We start from the raw sequence: 17,311 nt of genomic DNA on the forward strand, positions 1-17,311 counted from the left end.
ATAAATCAACATTAATTTCTCTTCACTTATATCATTGCTGCATACATTCCGGCAGGGAAGTCATAAAGACCGGTTTTTGAATCGCGGGGAGGGTTCAGAGTGAAAAAGCAACGACTCAAAGTGGGAGTAGGAGTAAATGTCTGTGGATGAAGCAGTATCACACACCTGCCAGACAGACAGACAGGGTTGTCAAAGGGTATCTCCTGGAAGTGTGCGACTTCACTACAGAGAGTGCGAGTGAGCCATGGGCAAATTCAGAGGAGTCGAGGATGAAATGAGAAAAACACAGCTGAAGAGCCTCAAGGGTGACAAAATCGTGTCAGAATACAAAGGAAGGATGAGAGCAGGGCTAACAAAGATGAAACAATTTAGACTGACATTTCTTTTGCACAGCTCAGACACGGAGCAATTGTTGGTGCTGGCATAATGACACACATTATCACCAACAGGAGAATAGCATTCACACTGCTCTGACTATTGGGTTTCACCAGCAGGACTTTTAAACTTGCTTGATGACCATAAATCCTGCATCCCATTGTCAGAGAATCTGGCACAGTTTCTCACTTGAGTTAGCCGAGGATACGTCTGCCTGTTCCAGATCCATATTAATACAAAGAAGGAGGAGGGTGAAGTCCCAAAAGTTAAAACGTTTATTTTGTGTGCTGGTGTTTGTGAAGCTTTCAGGGTGGGAGGGTTTAATAGTCTGTGTTCTGCCAGGAAAAGATAATCGGATTGTGATCCGTGGCTAATTAGAAATGCATTTGGAGTATTTTTTTTTACCCTCCTCATTGTTTGGAGAGCCATGATCTGCGCTGACTCCTTGTTTTCTTTATAAAAGAAGCATAAGGCGCTCTGGGATCATTGGCAGCCGTTTTAAAAATCATATACGAGGAGCCATAAAAACAAAAAACCTGTTGTTACATGACTGAAGGAAAGCTGTCGCTGTCGCATAGGTTGCTTTCGAATCCCCGCGGCTTCCCCAGAGCGCAAACCACGCTGCAATCATGTAGAGGAAACAAGTCCTTTGCGGTCCCACGCAACAGTTAATAAGATAACCTACGAACACACGCTTTGCAGTAGGCCTGTATTAAAAGCAATTACAGCCTACACAGGCTTTTTTCCTCCTTCTTCTCTTCTCTTACAAATGGAGTTGCAAGCGCTCTTTACAAAGTCAATAAACGGATTTAAAGATTTAGGTTCAATAGGTGGACTACATGGACTAGTATGTAATCAGTTTCCACTGAGATACTTACAGGCATATGTCATGGAGAAGCTGTTCCCCATCATGACCATATCCACCTGCGGCACCAGTTTGGGGATGTCCTGGTGGTGAGAGAGGGCGAACCGAAAAACCTCATATTCGTGGGATCCGCTTGGGAACAATCCTCCTGTTGAGAAGCAAAGAATGAGGAGTTAATGTAGTACACAGTGGACACGAAAAGGAAAAAAATTTAAAAAGAGACACCGACTTAAGTTGAATCAGAGGTTGATGTTTTTTTCTCTCAGACAAAAGGTGACGATGTGTGTGCGCCATTCTCACCTATATTGATGTTACTTGGAAAACTTGAGCTTGAACCCAAGCACATCCCCAGTAAACTGGTGTAGAGGATGGTGAAGCTTCGCTGCATATTTCCTTTTGCATTGGCGAAGGGAAAAAGAGCCGAAATCCAAGCATAGGTTTTGTCCGTGTGTGAAGTTAAATCCCCCCGCTTCTCCTCCACTCCTATTGCCTCCCCTTAGAGCAGCATTTGCACCGACATCGATTCAACAGCGAGACAATTATCGCAATGGCGAGAGGAGGCACCTTTCTCTCTCTTCTTTTCCCTCTCACTGCTGATGCTCTCTTGTCCTTGGTTGCTGCTGTATGAGACGGAGAATGACTTCAGCATTAGCCGCACTGCAAAAAATAAACCCGTTTTGGGAAAAAAAACAACAACCTAAAAAACTGTTGAACCTAAAGACAATTTTAATTGCCTTTTACCCTAAACAAGGATTTCCCCCCTCCACGATATAGCGAGATAACTTCAGTTATTTGATATATAGAGCAAATTTTGGCTTTTCAAAGAAATATTTCGAGAGCAAGTGTCACTGCAACAAGTCTGGGCAGCGCGCAATAGTAAAGGAAATGACACAAGGACAGAAGCGAGCATTACTTAAAAAAGGCTGCTTTGGACAGGAAACAAGTAGCAATGTGTCACTCGATAGGAGGATGTTACAGCTGGAAAAGAAAATGGAAATTTTCACACTCATTATTTGACTAATGACCTGCGGGTAAATATTTTTTGCAGTGTGCGCCTTTGGAGCGCACACACAGGTCCCCCAAGACACGCACGGGGTTTAGACATTCGTTCGTTTCGTTGTGGAGCAAATATATCAACACTGACAAGACAGTGTTTTTGTAATGTCACTTTTATTTTGTAATAATTTTTGTGTCTGTAGATTTACATTAAAAAGTAAATGTATAACCCATATAACATCTAAAAACAAGCGTATTTCAAAGATTTAAGAAATGAAGTTTAAATTGGGTGAATGCGAACAAGAATTAAGTTTATTTGATATCTGTCTGCTTTTTAAAGAATACAGTCTAACAAGGAAAGGAAGCCCAAAATGACATGACTGGTTATTCCTTAAGTCCCTAAATTTAAAAGATATTTCAGCATGTAACATCGTAAAACAGTGTTAAGTCCTTGCACTGATCAAGCTCATGTGGCATGGTAAAGAAGTCCTGCTGCTAATGAACACTTTGGTGAGGCTGTTTTCTCATCTTCTTCGCCATATAATAACTCTATAAGATACTCTGTAAATGATATTCCGTAAAACCACAAAGGACATTTTCAGCATTGTTTGCACTTCATTTTATTTTGACAGCCTTACTTTGTTAAAGAAGTCGTGTTAAATCACTTCATGCCTGCTCTACAGTATGTACAGTTATGAATACAAGATGACACTGTATTAGTGTATAATATGTGTTTTGATGGGGTACTAAGACAATGCAGCTAACAAGTGTTTTTTCAGCTGGAGCAATGTTGTCTGTAGGCTATAGTTAGAATTACAGAAGCATATTACAGTCTCTGACGTTTGCTGTCATTGATTACCATGTTACTGTAAACCATTATAATAAAACGCTGACATTTGGAGGAGGAACAATTAGAGGTTTGAAAGTGAGGTGAGTCAACTTTGCTTGGTTGGTAATTTAGGATTAATTAACTTTTCACATATACAATACACACTCTTTTTTTTTTAGCATCACTTACTTCCCTATCCAGGACCATACAATAGACAATGACATCTCGCAAAAGAACCAGCTGAGAGATAAGTGAATCATTAGGTAACCTAATGGTTAGTTCATTATTATCCATAAATTATTCATACTGCAACTTTCTTTGTGAGTCATTCCTAGTTAAGGTGATCCAAACACAGAGCAGCACAAAGCAGTAATTACACATTCATTATTGATTATTTCAACATTAGTTCTTTTTTGTGTGTTTGTGTGTGTAATAAAACCCAGTTTAGTTCATGTATGAATAGTTAATATTATAATATGTTACATTATATTATAACCAAAATATAATACTTTTAAACAATAAAATCCAAATTCAAACAATATTATGATAAAACGATCAAACATCAAATCTTTTAGCTTAAGATACGCGCATTGCATCACAAGTCACCTGCATCCCAAATGTTAAACAATGAATGCAAACATTTATGGGTAGTACTTTCTATTACAGCCAGGTAATACTGTGATAATAGTGGGGTAATAAGCTGGAGACAAGGGGGGAATGATAATATAATTATATACAAAGTTATATGGCTAGCTATTATTACTTAATTACCAAGATAATGTACAAGTAATCATATTGTGTTAACATTAGTTATAGTTGAGTAATATTACACTAAAAGTCATGTAACTGGGTAAAATCAGACTACAGACTAGGGGTACAAATGTGTAAACAAACATATACCTATGAGGCAAAACAATTAGTAACAGCAGAGTAATATTTTGCTAACAATGTGATGACCTGCTAGATGGTATTAGAATTTTTATACACTGACTGGCTGATGTTTTAGTATATTAGGATATTATTACTGTATTGCAATGTTAATGTTTTTATGTATATTATGGATATTTTATTGATGATTATCCATTCTCCAGTCTCCAATCTATCTTCTTAACCACTAGATTCTTTGCTAGCTGTCATAGCATAGCTGTCAATGCTTCTCACATTTACGGTAATGCAAATGTTTGTGACAATTATGAAGAATAATTGTCTCACTTTACTTCAGGACATAAAGAACAAAAATAAAAGGTAAAGTATTCCAGAAGAAATGAAGAATTACATATTGGGCACTTTGTATGATACTTTCTTTACTACACGGAGCAAAAAAGTGAAACTAATGTTCAAGTATTCGATAATGAATGAGTAGTTAGTAGGATGTGCTGTTTATTATTAATAACAAATAAATGAGTGTGAAATATTCACTAGTACACTTACACACACATAGTGCAGGACTGGTACAACAGTGGTTATGACTTTGACCATGCATTGTTAAAGTCAGGTATTGTTTTGTACACACTGAAATATTAACCAACACTGGGAATGTTCTCATGAGATGGATTGTAAATCATATTATGCTGTGATGCCCTGGCAGTAGTTTAGAAAATGAAGTGTTTTTTCTTGGCAAATTATGCAAATTAGGTATCCATTTATCACACTAAGTACAGCTATACTTTCTTAAGTTAAACTCAATTTTGCTACTTATTGTTTCCATAACAATAGCAGGCATATCGCTCCCAGAAAATTATATTTAGAAGATTAGAAGCTTGCTTGAATTAGATTTCCAGTGTTTCCATTTGAGGAGAAACATTTTCTATTTAAAAGACTGTGGCTGACTACTTCTGGCTGTGCTTGAAACACTTGAGAAATAGAATTGCAGGAAGTGAAAGGTTATCTAATTTCTGAGTGATAAATTGTATATAGATACAGGCAGAATGGCTGATTTTCCTTGTCTTTGATCAAAATGATAAGGGGTTACCTCAAACATAGATGGTTGTGCAGGCATTCATTCCACTACTTTTTTTTTTTTTTTTTTTAACTCTGGGTATGACCAAGAAGATGCCTGATTTATGCACAATATTCATCTTGCATCACAGTGTTCATGTCAGTGTTTCTGTTCTCTTTGTGTGAATGTGTTTGCCTGCGGTGCCCCGAGTGTGATCAGTGCCAGGCAGTCTTTTTTTAAGTAATACAAAGAGATCTTAAAAAAGCATTATAAGCAATGGCTAAATATTCTATGGTGCTAAGTAGAGGAGTAACTATCGCAGATGGAATCGCTTGTTGTTCGAGGTTAAAAATATTACCATTCGACAGAGTCTGTGTAACAGAAAAAAGGACATACGCTGTCTTTTTTGTTCCTAAGGACGTCTTCACCATAGATCATAATGTGAGCGTCTGTCTGGAGGGTTTTAATCGAAATCTATGTGAAGAGTATAATGGGCCTAATCTGTCAAAATCTGCTGGTTCCACTCCAGTTTGAGTGTGGAGGGAGAGAGAGAAAAAAGGAAAAATTCCCTGCATGTTATTCCTATAATTGAGCTACCACTCTTGTGCTGTTGAGAACTTGTGTGCGTCACACGGCTGCTGGCAAAACTATAAAACGTAATGTTGCAGAAAAGATAAGGGAACAAATATATCAAATGAGCTGAAGAGTAGTTGTTAGCAATCAAAATGCCAACCTCCTGCTTCTCTCCTGGTACCACAGAACCCAATGATAGTGAGGGCAAAAACACCGGTAAGGTATGAGAAAGTAAATGGCCAGACTATTATATTCCTATAATAATTTTATCACTGGCTGTATAAATGCCAGTGTATAAATACCTACTCAACTCAAATCAATATTTGTGTTTTTCTAAGTCTTGTTAAAGTGCTTGAAAAAACTTTCTTTCTATTTTGGGTGACTTTTTTTGGCCAAAGCTTTTTCACATTTTCACGATGATTAAAGTTTTCACCGCTCTCCAAAGGCAGTTCTCATCAGCAGACCCAAGGTAAAGCATTGCATGCTACCTACCTTCAGATTAGTGTTAGCAGTTATTAGCACATTGGTTAGTCTGCTCAGCCTAGATTCCTGAGATCCTCTAACTTTGTTTTTTTTTAAAATATTAAATAAAGAGTAGAACGAAGACATTTAGAGATACTGACTCTGTATTATTGGCATCTCTAACAGCTATCCAAATGAGATTATTACACTAGATACAATAAATAACTTTAAATGAAATCTCAAAACCTATTATGCTATTATGTGCAAAAATCTTGAGTTACCTCTCATTTCTTTATATTGCATTAGGAAAATGGAGAAATGACTGCAGTGATTTACTAAAATATGCAACCATAAATGGTAATGCAGTACAAAAAGGCAAAAACGGAGTCTTTACAATTCTAACACCACCGTTATTCTTCAACACAGCCTGAACTTTCTAATGCAAGCTTGTCATTTGTTTAAGTAGACTTCCGGAATAGTTCTCCAGGCTTCTTGAAGGTAATTCAAAGCTCTTCTTTGGATGTCGGCTGCCCTTTGCTCTGGATTTTGTCAAGATGATCTCACACTGCTTTAATAATTTTGAGTTCTGGTGATATTATGTTTGAATTTTCTGCACTGGCAGTGTGTTTGGGATCATTGTCATGGTGAAATCAAGAGGTTTCCAGATGATGTTGTGTGATGGATTAATAATAAAGTTCATAAGTTCATCAGTTTTGACAGGATCCACAAGACCACTGGCTGCAATGCAGCAGCTATAGTCACCTCTCTCCTGACATCCTCTCTACACTTTGACAATTTGAAGCAAAAATTTCAAAATTGGACTCATCACTCCATAAGACCTGTTGCAGCTGACTTTCAGTCCAGTTCTTGTGTAATGTGGCATACCTCATCCTTTTCTCCCTGTTTTTCTTCCTTAACAATGGCTTCTTGACAGCCACCCTTCCACTGAGGCCCTCCTTGGCTTCAGGGAGGAGTATGTGGATCACCTTAAGGGCCACATGCATCTCTCAAGTCATATGTCAGGTCTTTGCTGGATTTTTTTTTTTCATTTCTTAAGGGCATGACTTTCAGATGCTGTTCATTTGCTGTAGTTAGTTTGTGTGTGTGTTTGTATAAATACTGTTTTATTCCTGTCAAACTCTGTGATCTTCAAAAAAGAATTTGTAGATTCCACTAAAGAAGGAATAAATGATGGATTTTGGCAACAGGCTGCTAGTAACCAAGTGTCTAAAATATCATTTAAAATTACTTCTTTGCTAAGTTGTCTGTTGGGTTAGGTACCAATTGTATGTTTGAATGATTCATAGGTCAGTTCTAAGTGGCTTAAAGAAAGAAAGAAAGAAAGTAAGAAAGAAAGAAAGAAAGAAAGAAAGAAAGAAAGAAAGAAAGAAAGAAAGAAAGAAAGAAAGAAAGAAAGCAAGCTCTTGGATGCAAAATACAAAGAAAGCCTGGGACGATTGTGCTGCATGGGACTTTGTTGATATCAAACCTATTTATTACTTTATCTTATTATTTATAAACAAATGACATCATCCTCATTTGATTCTTGATTCATGCCCACATTTTTGATGTTTCTTCAATCATTCTTAAGCACTTTGTGTTGCTATTGTTATTTGAACTAAACAAAACTTTTCTTTTCTTAATCAAAAGAAAAAATATCTAATATATAAAAACAGTTGTGCTGCGTTTCTGTATCACAGCATTTGTCTTGCTGACAAATGATGAGACACGTGGGGTTTTCAGTTTCTTCATTTTTATTGGTCTGTGATGGCATGCCACACATGGTAAGCTCCACACCTCACCACCCACTGTTCACTTTAGTTTAATTTACAGTCACTACTTTAAAATATTCTACTTATTGTTCAATATTGTTTCTTTATTAAATGTATTCATTTTTCCATCACACCTTCCAATGTTTATATGGCGTGCACACATATTAACCTTGCAAGGTCAAAGTTCTGTTTTATGTTATATTAATACATCTTTCTTTGTTTGAGTTACCTGGGGGTTGGTGTCTCCTCCTGTGTGGCAAAGGGCTGGGAGACCTGAAGTACTGCTGACAGCCTAATTGGATTGCACCACATGCTTCATTGCCTGGGGGGTGTTTCATGTTTGTTTAAATGTTTTGTATTAGTTGGTTATATGGCAGCCATCTTGTTTCCCCCCGTGTGTGTCATTTCAGCAGGTCAGTTTGTCATATGGTTGTTTGAGGTTCTGTTAATTATTATCTTGAGTTTAGTCTATTGAGTTGACCTCTTTTATTGGTCTGCCTGTTTAAGTTTTGGCTTTGTTAAATATATTTTCATATTTTTGGGTCAATAAAACCCATTTTTTGAATTAAAACCACCTGTGTCCTTTATGCTTTACTGCTTGGTCCCTGACATGGTCTAACAATTAATGTTGAAAAACAGTATTTTTTAAACATTGTGGGATTTTATAAGTAACATAACATATTTTACATTTCCATGAGGCAAAAACTGTAGAATATTTTCTTTTTGTAAATAAACAAAATAAAGATTTAACAGTTAATCCAGTCGTCTGGTCTCATCTGTATGCAAAGACAGGAAGATGAATTTAGGCACATCTAGATTATCATAAGACATTTATGAATCCCACAAGATGTTTCATCCTATTTGCCTTTGAAAACATTAAACAGATCCGTAATAGGCAAACAAATAAAGCGTGTGATTGTTTCCTTTAAAAAAAAATCACAGTAGAACAGAATTCACAAAGTGCTAATGTGAAAATTGTCTCTCCCAATGAATTCTAACAGTTGTGAAACACTGATTGGACCTCACGTCACACGCAGAACACAGTAATGCATTCCAATGGTTTTTGCTTGGCACTTGTTGACTGACAGACACTGTGGAACTACACCAGCCTTGGACGACTGCCTGGCATTAGTACAGAATCAATAGGAAGAAAACTGTCCTGGACTCAATGCATACCTGATTTCTGCTCTGTACTTTAATTGGCATGAGTTATTGACATGTAGCTTAATTACTTGCCCTGGTAATTTATTTACCAGGGATGCCAAAGACGAAGCGTGCCTTTTCTAACAGGAGAAGATTGGTGAAAATGTTCACACTCCATATATTGGGGCACATTTTCTCAGAACTTACACATTTTACCTAAGATCAAGGTTACCTGTCATATTTAAAGACACACCTTTTCATTCATTTTCATGATATTAACGTTTCTAAGATACATTCTCATAACAGCTGACATCATTAAACAGCAATTAAGGAAATAAAATAAAAGCATTAGGTATCACACTGATACCTAATGGTTGCACTAAGACAACATAAACACACAGGAACAAGGTGTATTGTGGTCAGTGAGCTGCACCACGGAGAAAGTAGTGTGCTGCTTTAATACCTTCCCCAGTGCAGTTTTCAGTTACCAAACTATGGAAAGGAACTGCAGATGGCCACGCTTAATACTGGAAACATTCAGCCTCGTATACCCAGAGAGGCTGTTTATGCAAAAAGAACACAGTCAATCAGATAATGCCAATTATCAATCAGGCATACAGTGCAAAGAGAAAAAACATTAAGTGGTGTGGGAAATAAACATGCACTCCTGTTTTGCTGTTTATTGCTATTCAGGTGCTCTCTTGCTCTCTCTCACTAACTTTGTCTCTAGCTCCCTCGCTCTCATATGGTACCTGCATAATTGCCTTTCCCCTCCACTGGCCGCAGGGGAAGTGGAGCTCTCACAACGTTACCGTGGTAATACTGATTGATGGAGTCGATACTTGTGCGGTTCCAGAACATCGAGCATCGCCACACACAGACATGACAAATTTCGAGGAACAAATTATAATAGCCCGCATCATGATTTATCCCCTCTGGGGAAATGGAAATATTGTGAATACCTACGAACTCATAGAGGACATAGAGCTCTACAATAAGACCAGACTCCAGGCGCTTTTGTAACCATTGTCTAGCTGTACAGACGGGAGGAAGGATGACGACGAGGAAATTCATGGTTGGGGCTGCCGAACAATGCTCGAAGGAGTTATCAGATGATTAATCAGACAGATTTTAAATTCAGATTTTTTGCATTATGATTAGCTAAGAAATCATTTTCACTCTCTGCGTTCTCTTCTTGATTTACAGGAGCTCAGTGTGAGCTTTGAGGAAAAAGAATAGTTATGGATTGTTATCACGGTCACAGAAGTAATTCAGCATAAAAATGGTGTGTCCATGTTATCTCTACTACATCCATTTACAGCTTGATCACTTACATCACACAACCCAGAAAGTAGATTAAAGAGAGTAATGTGTAGTAAATAAAGAACACTGCAGAATCACCTAAATACAAGTTTGTTTACATGTGAAGAAACTTAAATAAGATATTAAAGCATGACTAATGTTGGATTGTTGCATAAGATGCCAATATCAAGTTATTAATATTATAGGGCAATGGTGGATAACGGGAATTATGGGACTGTCTTGTGGTTTCTGGCAACAGGGTGTTGGAATCACATCAGTTTTGGGTTTTGTGAGTGGTGGCAAAGTTCATGACAATGAGCAACCATCTTGATAACTTCTATGGCTAGTTATTTACCAAGGAGGATTAGCAGAATCTTGAAAGGTTGGTCACTTTGTCTCCGAGTAAGACTTACAAAGAATTGCACGGCATTACTTCTGTTTGTCTGTGAAGGTTCTCAGTCATCCAGGCCTGGACTTTTTTAAGTTGCTCGAAAACGTTTCACCTCTCATCCGAGATGCTTCTTCTGTTTGTTTTTAATGGGTTTTTTTTTGTACAGCTCATTCAACAGAGTACTGAACAAGAACTGTGCTAACTCAAATTATGAATAAGAAAAACAATAAATAAATACATTCACTTCCCACTCCCAACTAGAGGAGCTTACAGACATGTTTCAAAAGAAGATCAGGACAATATAAAAAAATCAACCGGTATTTACCTGGTTCTAAAATGAGGTAAATTCACACTCACACGTGACACATTAAACAGTGTCATAATTTATTTAACAAAAACGAAACAAAAATGCAGAAGCTGTGTGTGAAAAACTGAGTGCACCCCATGATTCAGTAGCTTATAGAACCAGTTTTAGCAGCAATAAGTTGAACGAATCATTTTCCATATGATTTAATAGTTTTTGTTGCTTGAGTTCATTGATGCTTGTGAGTCTCAATGTCCTGCCACAGTGCTAATGTTTGGACTTGCATTTACGTCAGTTAAAAACCTGCCAAGGACAGAGACAGAGCTTAGAAATGAGTGAGAACCAGAATGTTTTCTCTTAAGATATGATATTTAATATGCAGCAAGTGTGTTGAGTGGCCACTAAAAAGGTTCTCGACAAACTATGTTCTAGAGTTGAAAAACCATCAAAGCCAAAAATCTGTTGTTTTTTTTACAGCTTTCTTCTTTTGCAGAAGAAACTCTATATAAAGAAATATGGATGATGAGTGCTGTGTGTACAAAACAAGGAAATGAAGCGAAATAACAAACACAGATTTTTTCATTAATTTAACTGGAGACCCAACAGATTTTGGATTTTAAATTTTAAACCCTGACACATCGGCCGGTATCTTTTTTTCTTTTAGACATTTGATGCATAAACAGATTTTTTAAATATCTATTATTAGTTATTTATGAGTACTTGATGAGATCAAATGACAATACATTTTAAATAGTAATTTATTTTACTTAACAAGTTGTGGATTACTGGTTTATGCTATGCCTGTATCAGCTGACTGTGTGTTGCCAACACAACAGAGTGCTGTCTGGTAGACAAACTAAATAACACTGACACTCATAACATGGTTAATGGGTGTTTCTCCTGTCATTCTAAATGCAGATATCAATATATCAGCAAACAGCTAATATTGGCTAATATATCTGCCCTGCTGGTATATCAGTCACACTAGTCTAAACCAGCTATTTATCATTCCTCATGAGGCGTACATTAACCTCACTGCCAAAACACATACTTTATATTCCACATGACTGTATATGTTTCCTGGTTCAGTTGTTGACTGGCTTTTTGTTTGGAGACACAGAACAACAGCTCTATGTTTGATTCCATGATTCCCTCTTATAATGTCTCCAGTTGGGATTAAGCCTGAGTAGATTTGGCACAATATCAGGAACATGAATGTCGGGTTTACACATTGTATGTGCAGTATGTTGTCAGTATGTTATACTGACAAGAAAGAAAGACGGCTCATTATTTAATCTCCAAACATGTATATCACAAACTAGTTAGGAACTTTACACAAAGACACTGCTTAACTGCACACTACCTGAAGAAACTAATACCTTTTACTCCACCATCTGCTGGTACACTAATTAGTAAAAAAATCAATAAACAGAGCTGTTTACTGCACATTATTTTAATGACGGCAGATATGTTTCAGGTGAATGTCTACGAACAGCAGTAAATTTGTACAGCGCAAATGGATATGTTACGTAACTACCTCACTACCTAATAATTTAGAATATCAAGGCTGCTGTCTCTGTGTGAATATTCTGCCTTTGCTAATAAGCATTTAGGATCCATCAAAACAAATTAATGTTCTGAGCAGCTACCAGGGTCAGCTCAAATGAGATTGGACACACTCAAAGGCACAGTTAAAGAAGAATGAATGCTTAACGGGCCTTGAGTCAATCTTAAGCTTAGTAGCTTGTGTTTCATAGTGAACTCCTTTAATAGGATAGCCATTTCAGGCTAAAATGAGTGCATGTGTTAATTTTAGTGGTCACTTAGCCGGTGGGCGAATACAGTCTTGAAAATGTTAAATTATTTTTTTTAACAGTTGACCGTTATTATTACATGCTGCCGAATCAGTGGTCTGAATGTTAAGTAGTTGCATTCACCAAGGCCCTCAAAAATCTTTAAAAAATGGGAAGAATTTGAATGCAGTTAAATTAATTTTCTAATCATGAAATCCCCTTGAAACCTTTGAGGTTCATTTGAATAAGCACTCTGCTCCCTTCTTTCTCTCTGTCTCATACGCACATGGATACAGACACGAAGTTTAATATCATGACTCACGTGTTTCAGTATACATTGCAGGCAACAGAGATGGCATCGCCTTCCTGTGAAAGTAATCATGCATTGCATATTTGTCCAGGGAAATCAGTGCCAGTCTAATCAGTGTGAACATTTGTTAGTGTGTGTAGGTTAGTAACGTAACCTTTAATGGTACCTCTGCATAAGTTGCTGCGAGATGTTAAATCAGCAGCTCTAATGATCTCCAAGGCAACCTGATGCAGTCTGACTGACATTATTATCGCAGAGGAAACTGGAAAGAGGAGCAAAGGTGGAAAGGGCAGATCTGATGTTGTGGATGAGACTAAAGGAGATTTAACACAGTAAATAAAACTGAAGAACTAAAGGAATTTCATGAAGTCTGAACTCTGGCGCATACCTTTAGCACTCCTATTCTCAGCTGAAAACTTTATGAAGCAACATTCTCCACAACCTGACTCTTAGTGAAATCACATGGAAAAAGAAATCACATTTGCTTGTTGCCTGTTAAACACTGAAACCACTCTCTGGCAGTGCGCATCGCTCTGCTTTGATCACATTGCAGAACTGTTGACAGCAATAGTCAAAGAGCATTTGCTCCCAGGTGTCCTGCAGCTTGGATGCAGAGTTATGATTCAGTAGTGAGCCCGATAGATAGCCGCCTGGTGTTGGGCAGCGCGAGACGTGGAAATCAGAGAAGTGTGAGTAATACAGGTGAATGTGCCCACAGTTACTGGGTCAGCAAACCAGGTCACACACATTGACGCACCTAGTGCATTTACAAATACAAGCGGACTGGGATGTCCTCTTTCTTGTGACTCCCACAGCTAAGAATAACCTGTACTGTAGCTCACTGATCATTTCCTTTATTATAAACTCAGGCAAGCTATTTGTCGTCCCTTTCAAAGATTAAACGTTAGATTGAAAGATCTGGGTAAAACAGCGTTAATAATGAAGGTTGTAGGTACGCTTAGCGAGTATATTTACCTTTTCTTGACCTTCCCCAGCCAGTCATGGCGAACAACTGCCTTTCTCTGAGCCTGGTTCTGCTGGAGGATTCTTCCTGTTAAAAATGAGTTTTTCCTTTCCACTGTTGCCAATTGCTTGCTCACACAATATTCAACTTCATCTTTGAGATCACAAGACATTGCTCCTCTAAGCTAATCTGCATTTAATTTGGGTGTATGAGATATGTAGAGTGTACTTGATGTGACTATGGATGCTCTACATAGTTAAACATATCATGATTAACTATGTAGGGTCTTAGTCTTTGCATAAATATTACAGATATGCAATATGGTCCGTTTTCTGTGAAGGTCATGCTATAAGGTAACATAACAAATTTTTAACATGGTGTAATGCAGTTACATGGTGTAAATGCTTATATTCCACAACAGAATGAAAAATGCTTTCTTTTTTAAATATTCTACTGTAAATTAAAAGTTTCCAAAACTGATTAATGTCTTGCAAACAAAAAAACAAAATAAACACTGCAACATGACTTTTTGAGTGCCAACTAAGGTGACAGCACTGGATATGATGTAAACATAGTATAAAATATAGCAATTATAATAATTTAGAGTATTTGTTGACTATAAGGCTGAAAAAAAGAAGCTTTTAGGAGCCATGTTCAAATCTTTATTTTCCAAACGTCATATTTTAATTAAAACTAACACCATCGCAACAAACACTGTGACCAACGGTACACAGCTGGCATAGTATCGGGCATCCCCCAGGCCAAGGGTGAATGCACAACAAGAAGGGTGTCACTGTAAGACAGCATGTGAGCTTAGCCCACGAGCACGGCACAAATTACAAAGCTTTACAGTGATTATTATAGAGCATATTTCCTGATGTCACACAGTAAACTATGAGTAACATAAAAACTCTGCTTACTGTCCAGCCTATGTGTGTGCCTGACTATTTTCACCTGTTCTTGACCATGCTTCCATTGTTAATTCACACTGTTTCCACTTGTGTCTTTTCAGTTCACCTTTCTTGCTTGCATCATGCTTCCAGTGTTCTCAGTTTGCTTAGATCTGTTCCTATATTTTTGTTCTATCATTTGGATATCGTGCAACCTGCCTCCTGTGTCCTGCGTTAAGCTGTTGAAACATAACATTCATTTCAAATCATGAATATATTTTCCACATAAAAATTCTAACTGAAATCTTTTGAATTATTAATGATCATGGGTTTCTTACTAGTTGGTTACTGTAAGTAAATCAAGTCCATGATTATCTGGCTACGCATACAAATGCCATGTTTTTAACTTCAGTCGAAACAATTTTAGCTCCTCAATAAGGTTATGAGTCTAGAATATTGATGTAATGTACTCTGAAATGCTGATGGAGCCACGGCTGCAGCAGTCAGACCTGTTTGAAACAAACAAGGACAAAATGAAGCTCAGTCCTCATAAAGTCATGAGAAAAAGGTTTGTGAAGGTCACAGCACATTCTGGCTGCTGAGAAATCAATTTCCTTTTCAGCTAAAATGTCCCTTGTGTTTTATTGACCCATATCTTTCAAGTTGCCAACCCTATTCTCTGGTCAACTCCAAGTGTCTGAGGGCCAGAAATGGACCACTGAATGGCAGTATGCAGCTCCACATCCGTACCTATCCATAAGAGTGGAATTCGATCATTTTCTCTTACTATTTGCATCTCTGTAAATTTTGCATCCACACAGTCACAGCATGAGCTGCATGCTTGAGTGTTCACCATGTGGAGTTCTTTCCTTTTGTGCGTGGTTTGTGAGTGTGTATTTGTGTGTATGCACGCGCACGTGTGTATGTGTGTATATCAGACTGCAGAATTTGTGCTTTGCTTTGAAGGACAAGGAAGGAGGCCCGGGAAGCCAATCTGTTCCTCTGCAGATTAACTCTCTCATTCCAGGCTCCGTCTTTTCACCAAAACACCCACTATCTCCAGCGTCTGCCTCTCTCTCCCTCCTCTCCGCGGCTTCATCACTCTCTCCAGTTCCGGCCTTATTGCTTCTGTATACTCTCGGTCTTTCTCTTGCTCTCTGTCAATCAGAGACCTACATGGGCTGCTGTGGATTTGTGTGGGAGAGTGATGGATCTGTAGCTGGAGGCGGTGTAGAGATGCACCCCCATTTTGAGTCAATAGCCTTGGTCTTTAAAGCTTCTTTATTCAGGTAAGGCCTATGCAAGGAACACACTGAGGAGACAGACCAAGACTGAGACCAGAGGCTGAGAAAAGACAAAGCCAGGAGCTGGTTTTGGCCCTGAGAAAAAGGCGCCCACTTTTCACTTCATTCAGTGAGTGGGAGGGAATGGATTAGGAGAATATTGCTCTCATTTATTAATATGTGTGTGGAAATGTTTTACCCTATACAGAAAAACAAGTATAAACATAAAATTACCATCAGATTTATGCAACACCGGCCTATTTTGCTCTTGCCACTGTAAATTAGAATATTCTGAGCCAGAGTATAGGGGTGGGATTTAATAAGTTTTCTTCGTCCCACTCCTTTTTCAGGCAAGTTTTGTTTTTTGTTTTGTGTATTTTATGTTCAATATAGGTATTTGTTGTGCCTGAAAATGAATAAATAAATGAAATGAATGAAATGAAGAAGGCTTGTGCAATCTGTATACAATCTGCATGATGACATGCCTTTATTTTTCTATATAAGGAAACATGTTTGCTTCATGGTGCATGGAAAAAGTAGTGCCAGTGTTCCAAAAGAGAAGCTTGAACCTCTGAGACAAGAAACCAGGAGAAATGCAATTGTTTCCAAAGAGGAAGCCAGGAAAGGGGTGCAGCTTTGTAAAGTGTTTCTGGTGGAGTAATAAAAAAATCTAACTGTAGTAAAACAACAATCAAAACTGATACAAAAGAAACAAACAGACTACAAGAAAAAGAAAAAAAAAAGAAAAAACGTGTGCATGTGATCTGTCAGATGAGACGAGAAACTCACTGCAATGAAAAAAAGAACCCAGATTCTCCAACAGCTGTGCTGATGCTAAGAAATTAAACTGTAAGTGATATCCATCCAACAATAAGTCATTTTTAGAGAAAGATGACATAATCTAAGACATAAGGAATACATTTAAGGAACAATTTTCATTTATATTTTGTTTTCTTTAAATGTAGTTTTTTTTATTTTTATTTAATTGTGATTCTGATCATTTTGTGTCATATGATTTTGTGCCATATTGTGTTTGGGGAAACTGTAAATAATAATACAAATAATAATTAGTAGCAGTAGTAATCATTTTAAAGACTCGTGTTTACATTTGAGACAACCA

The 17,311-nt window shown here is 37.5% G+C and overlaps 1 protein-coding gene across 3 annotated transcripts in view; it reads right to left on the minus strand.

Moving 5' to 3' along the window:
- gria1a (glutamate receptor, ionotropic, AMPA 1a) overlaps positions 1-2,016 on the minus strand; it is an 81,221-nt gene extending 79,205 nt beyond the window's left edge. For 2 of the 3 annotated variants that reach the window (XM_085289725.1, XM_085289743.1), the window contains exons 1-2: positions 1,541-2,015; positions 1,254-1,388 (exon numbers count right to left, since the gene is read on the minus strand). In XM_085289725.1, the coding sequence (XP_085145851.1) occupies positions 1,254-1,388; positions 1,541-1,628 (223 nt within the window). In that variant the 5' untranslated portion in view covers positions 1,629-2,015. Of the gene's footprint in view, positions 1-1,253; positions 1,389-1,540 lie in introns of all 3 variants that reach the window. The other variant, XM_085289734.1, reaches the window with a different exon arrangement.
- Positions 2,017-17,311: the final 15,295 nt, after the last annotated feature.

The sequence above is a fragment of the Mchenga conophoros genome, linkage group LG2, assembly GCF_057382185.1.
Source record: "Mchenga conophoros isolate Kocher_MC1m ecotype Shallow Benthic linkage group LG2, M_conophoros_male_GT1.1, whole genome shotgun sequence".
NCBI classification, from domain to species: Eukaryota; Metazoa; Chordata; class Actinopteri; order Cichliformes; family Cichlidae; genus Mchenga; species Mchenga conophoros.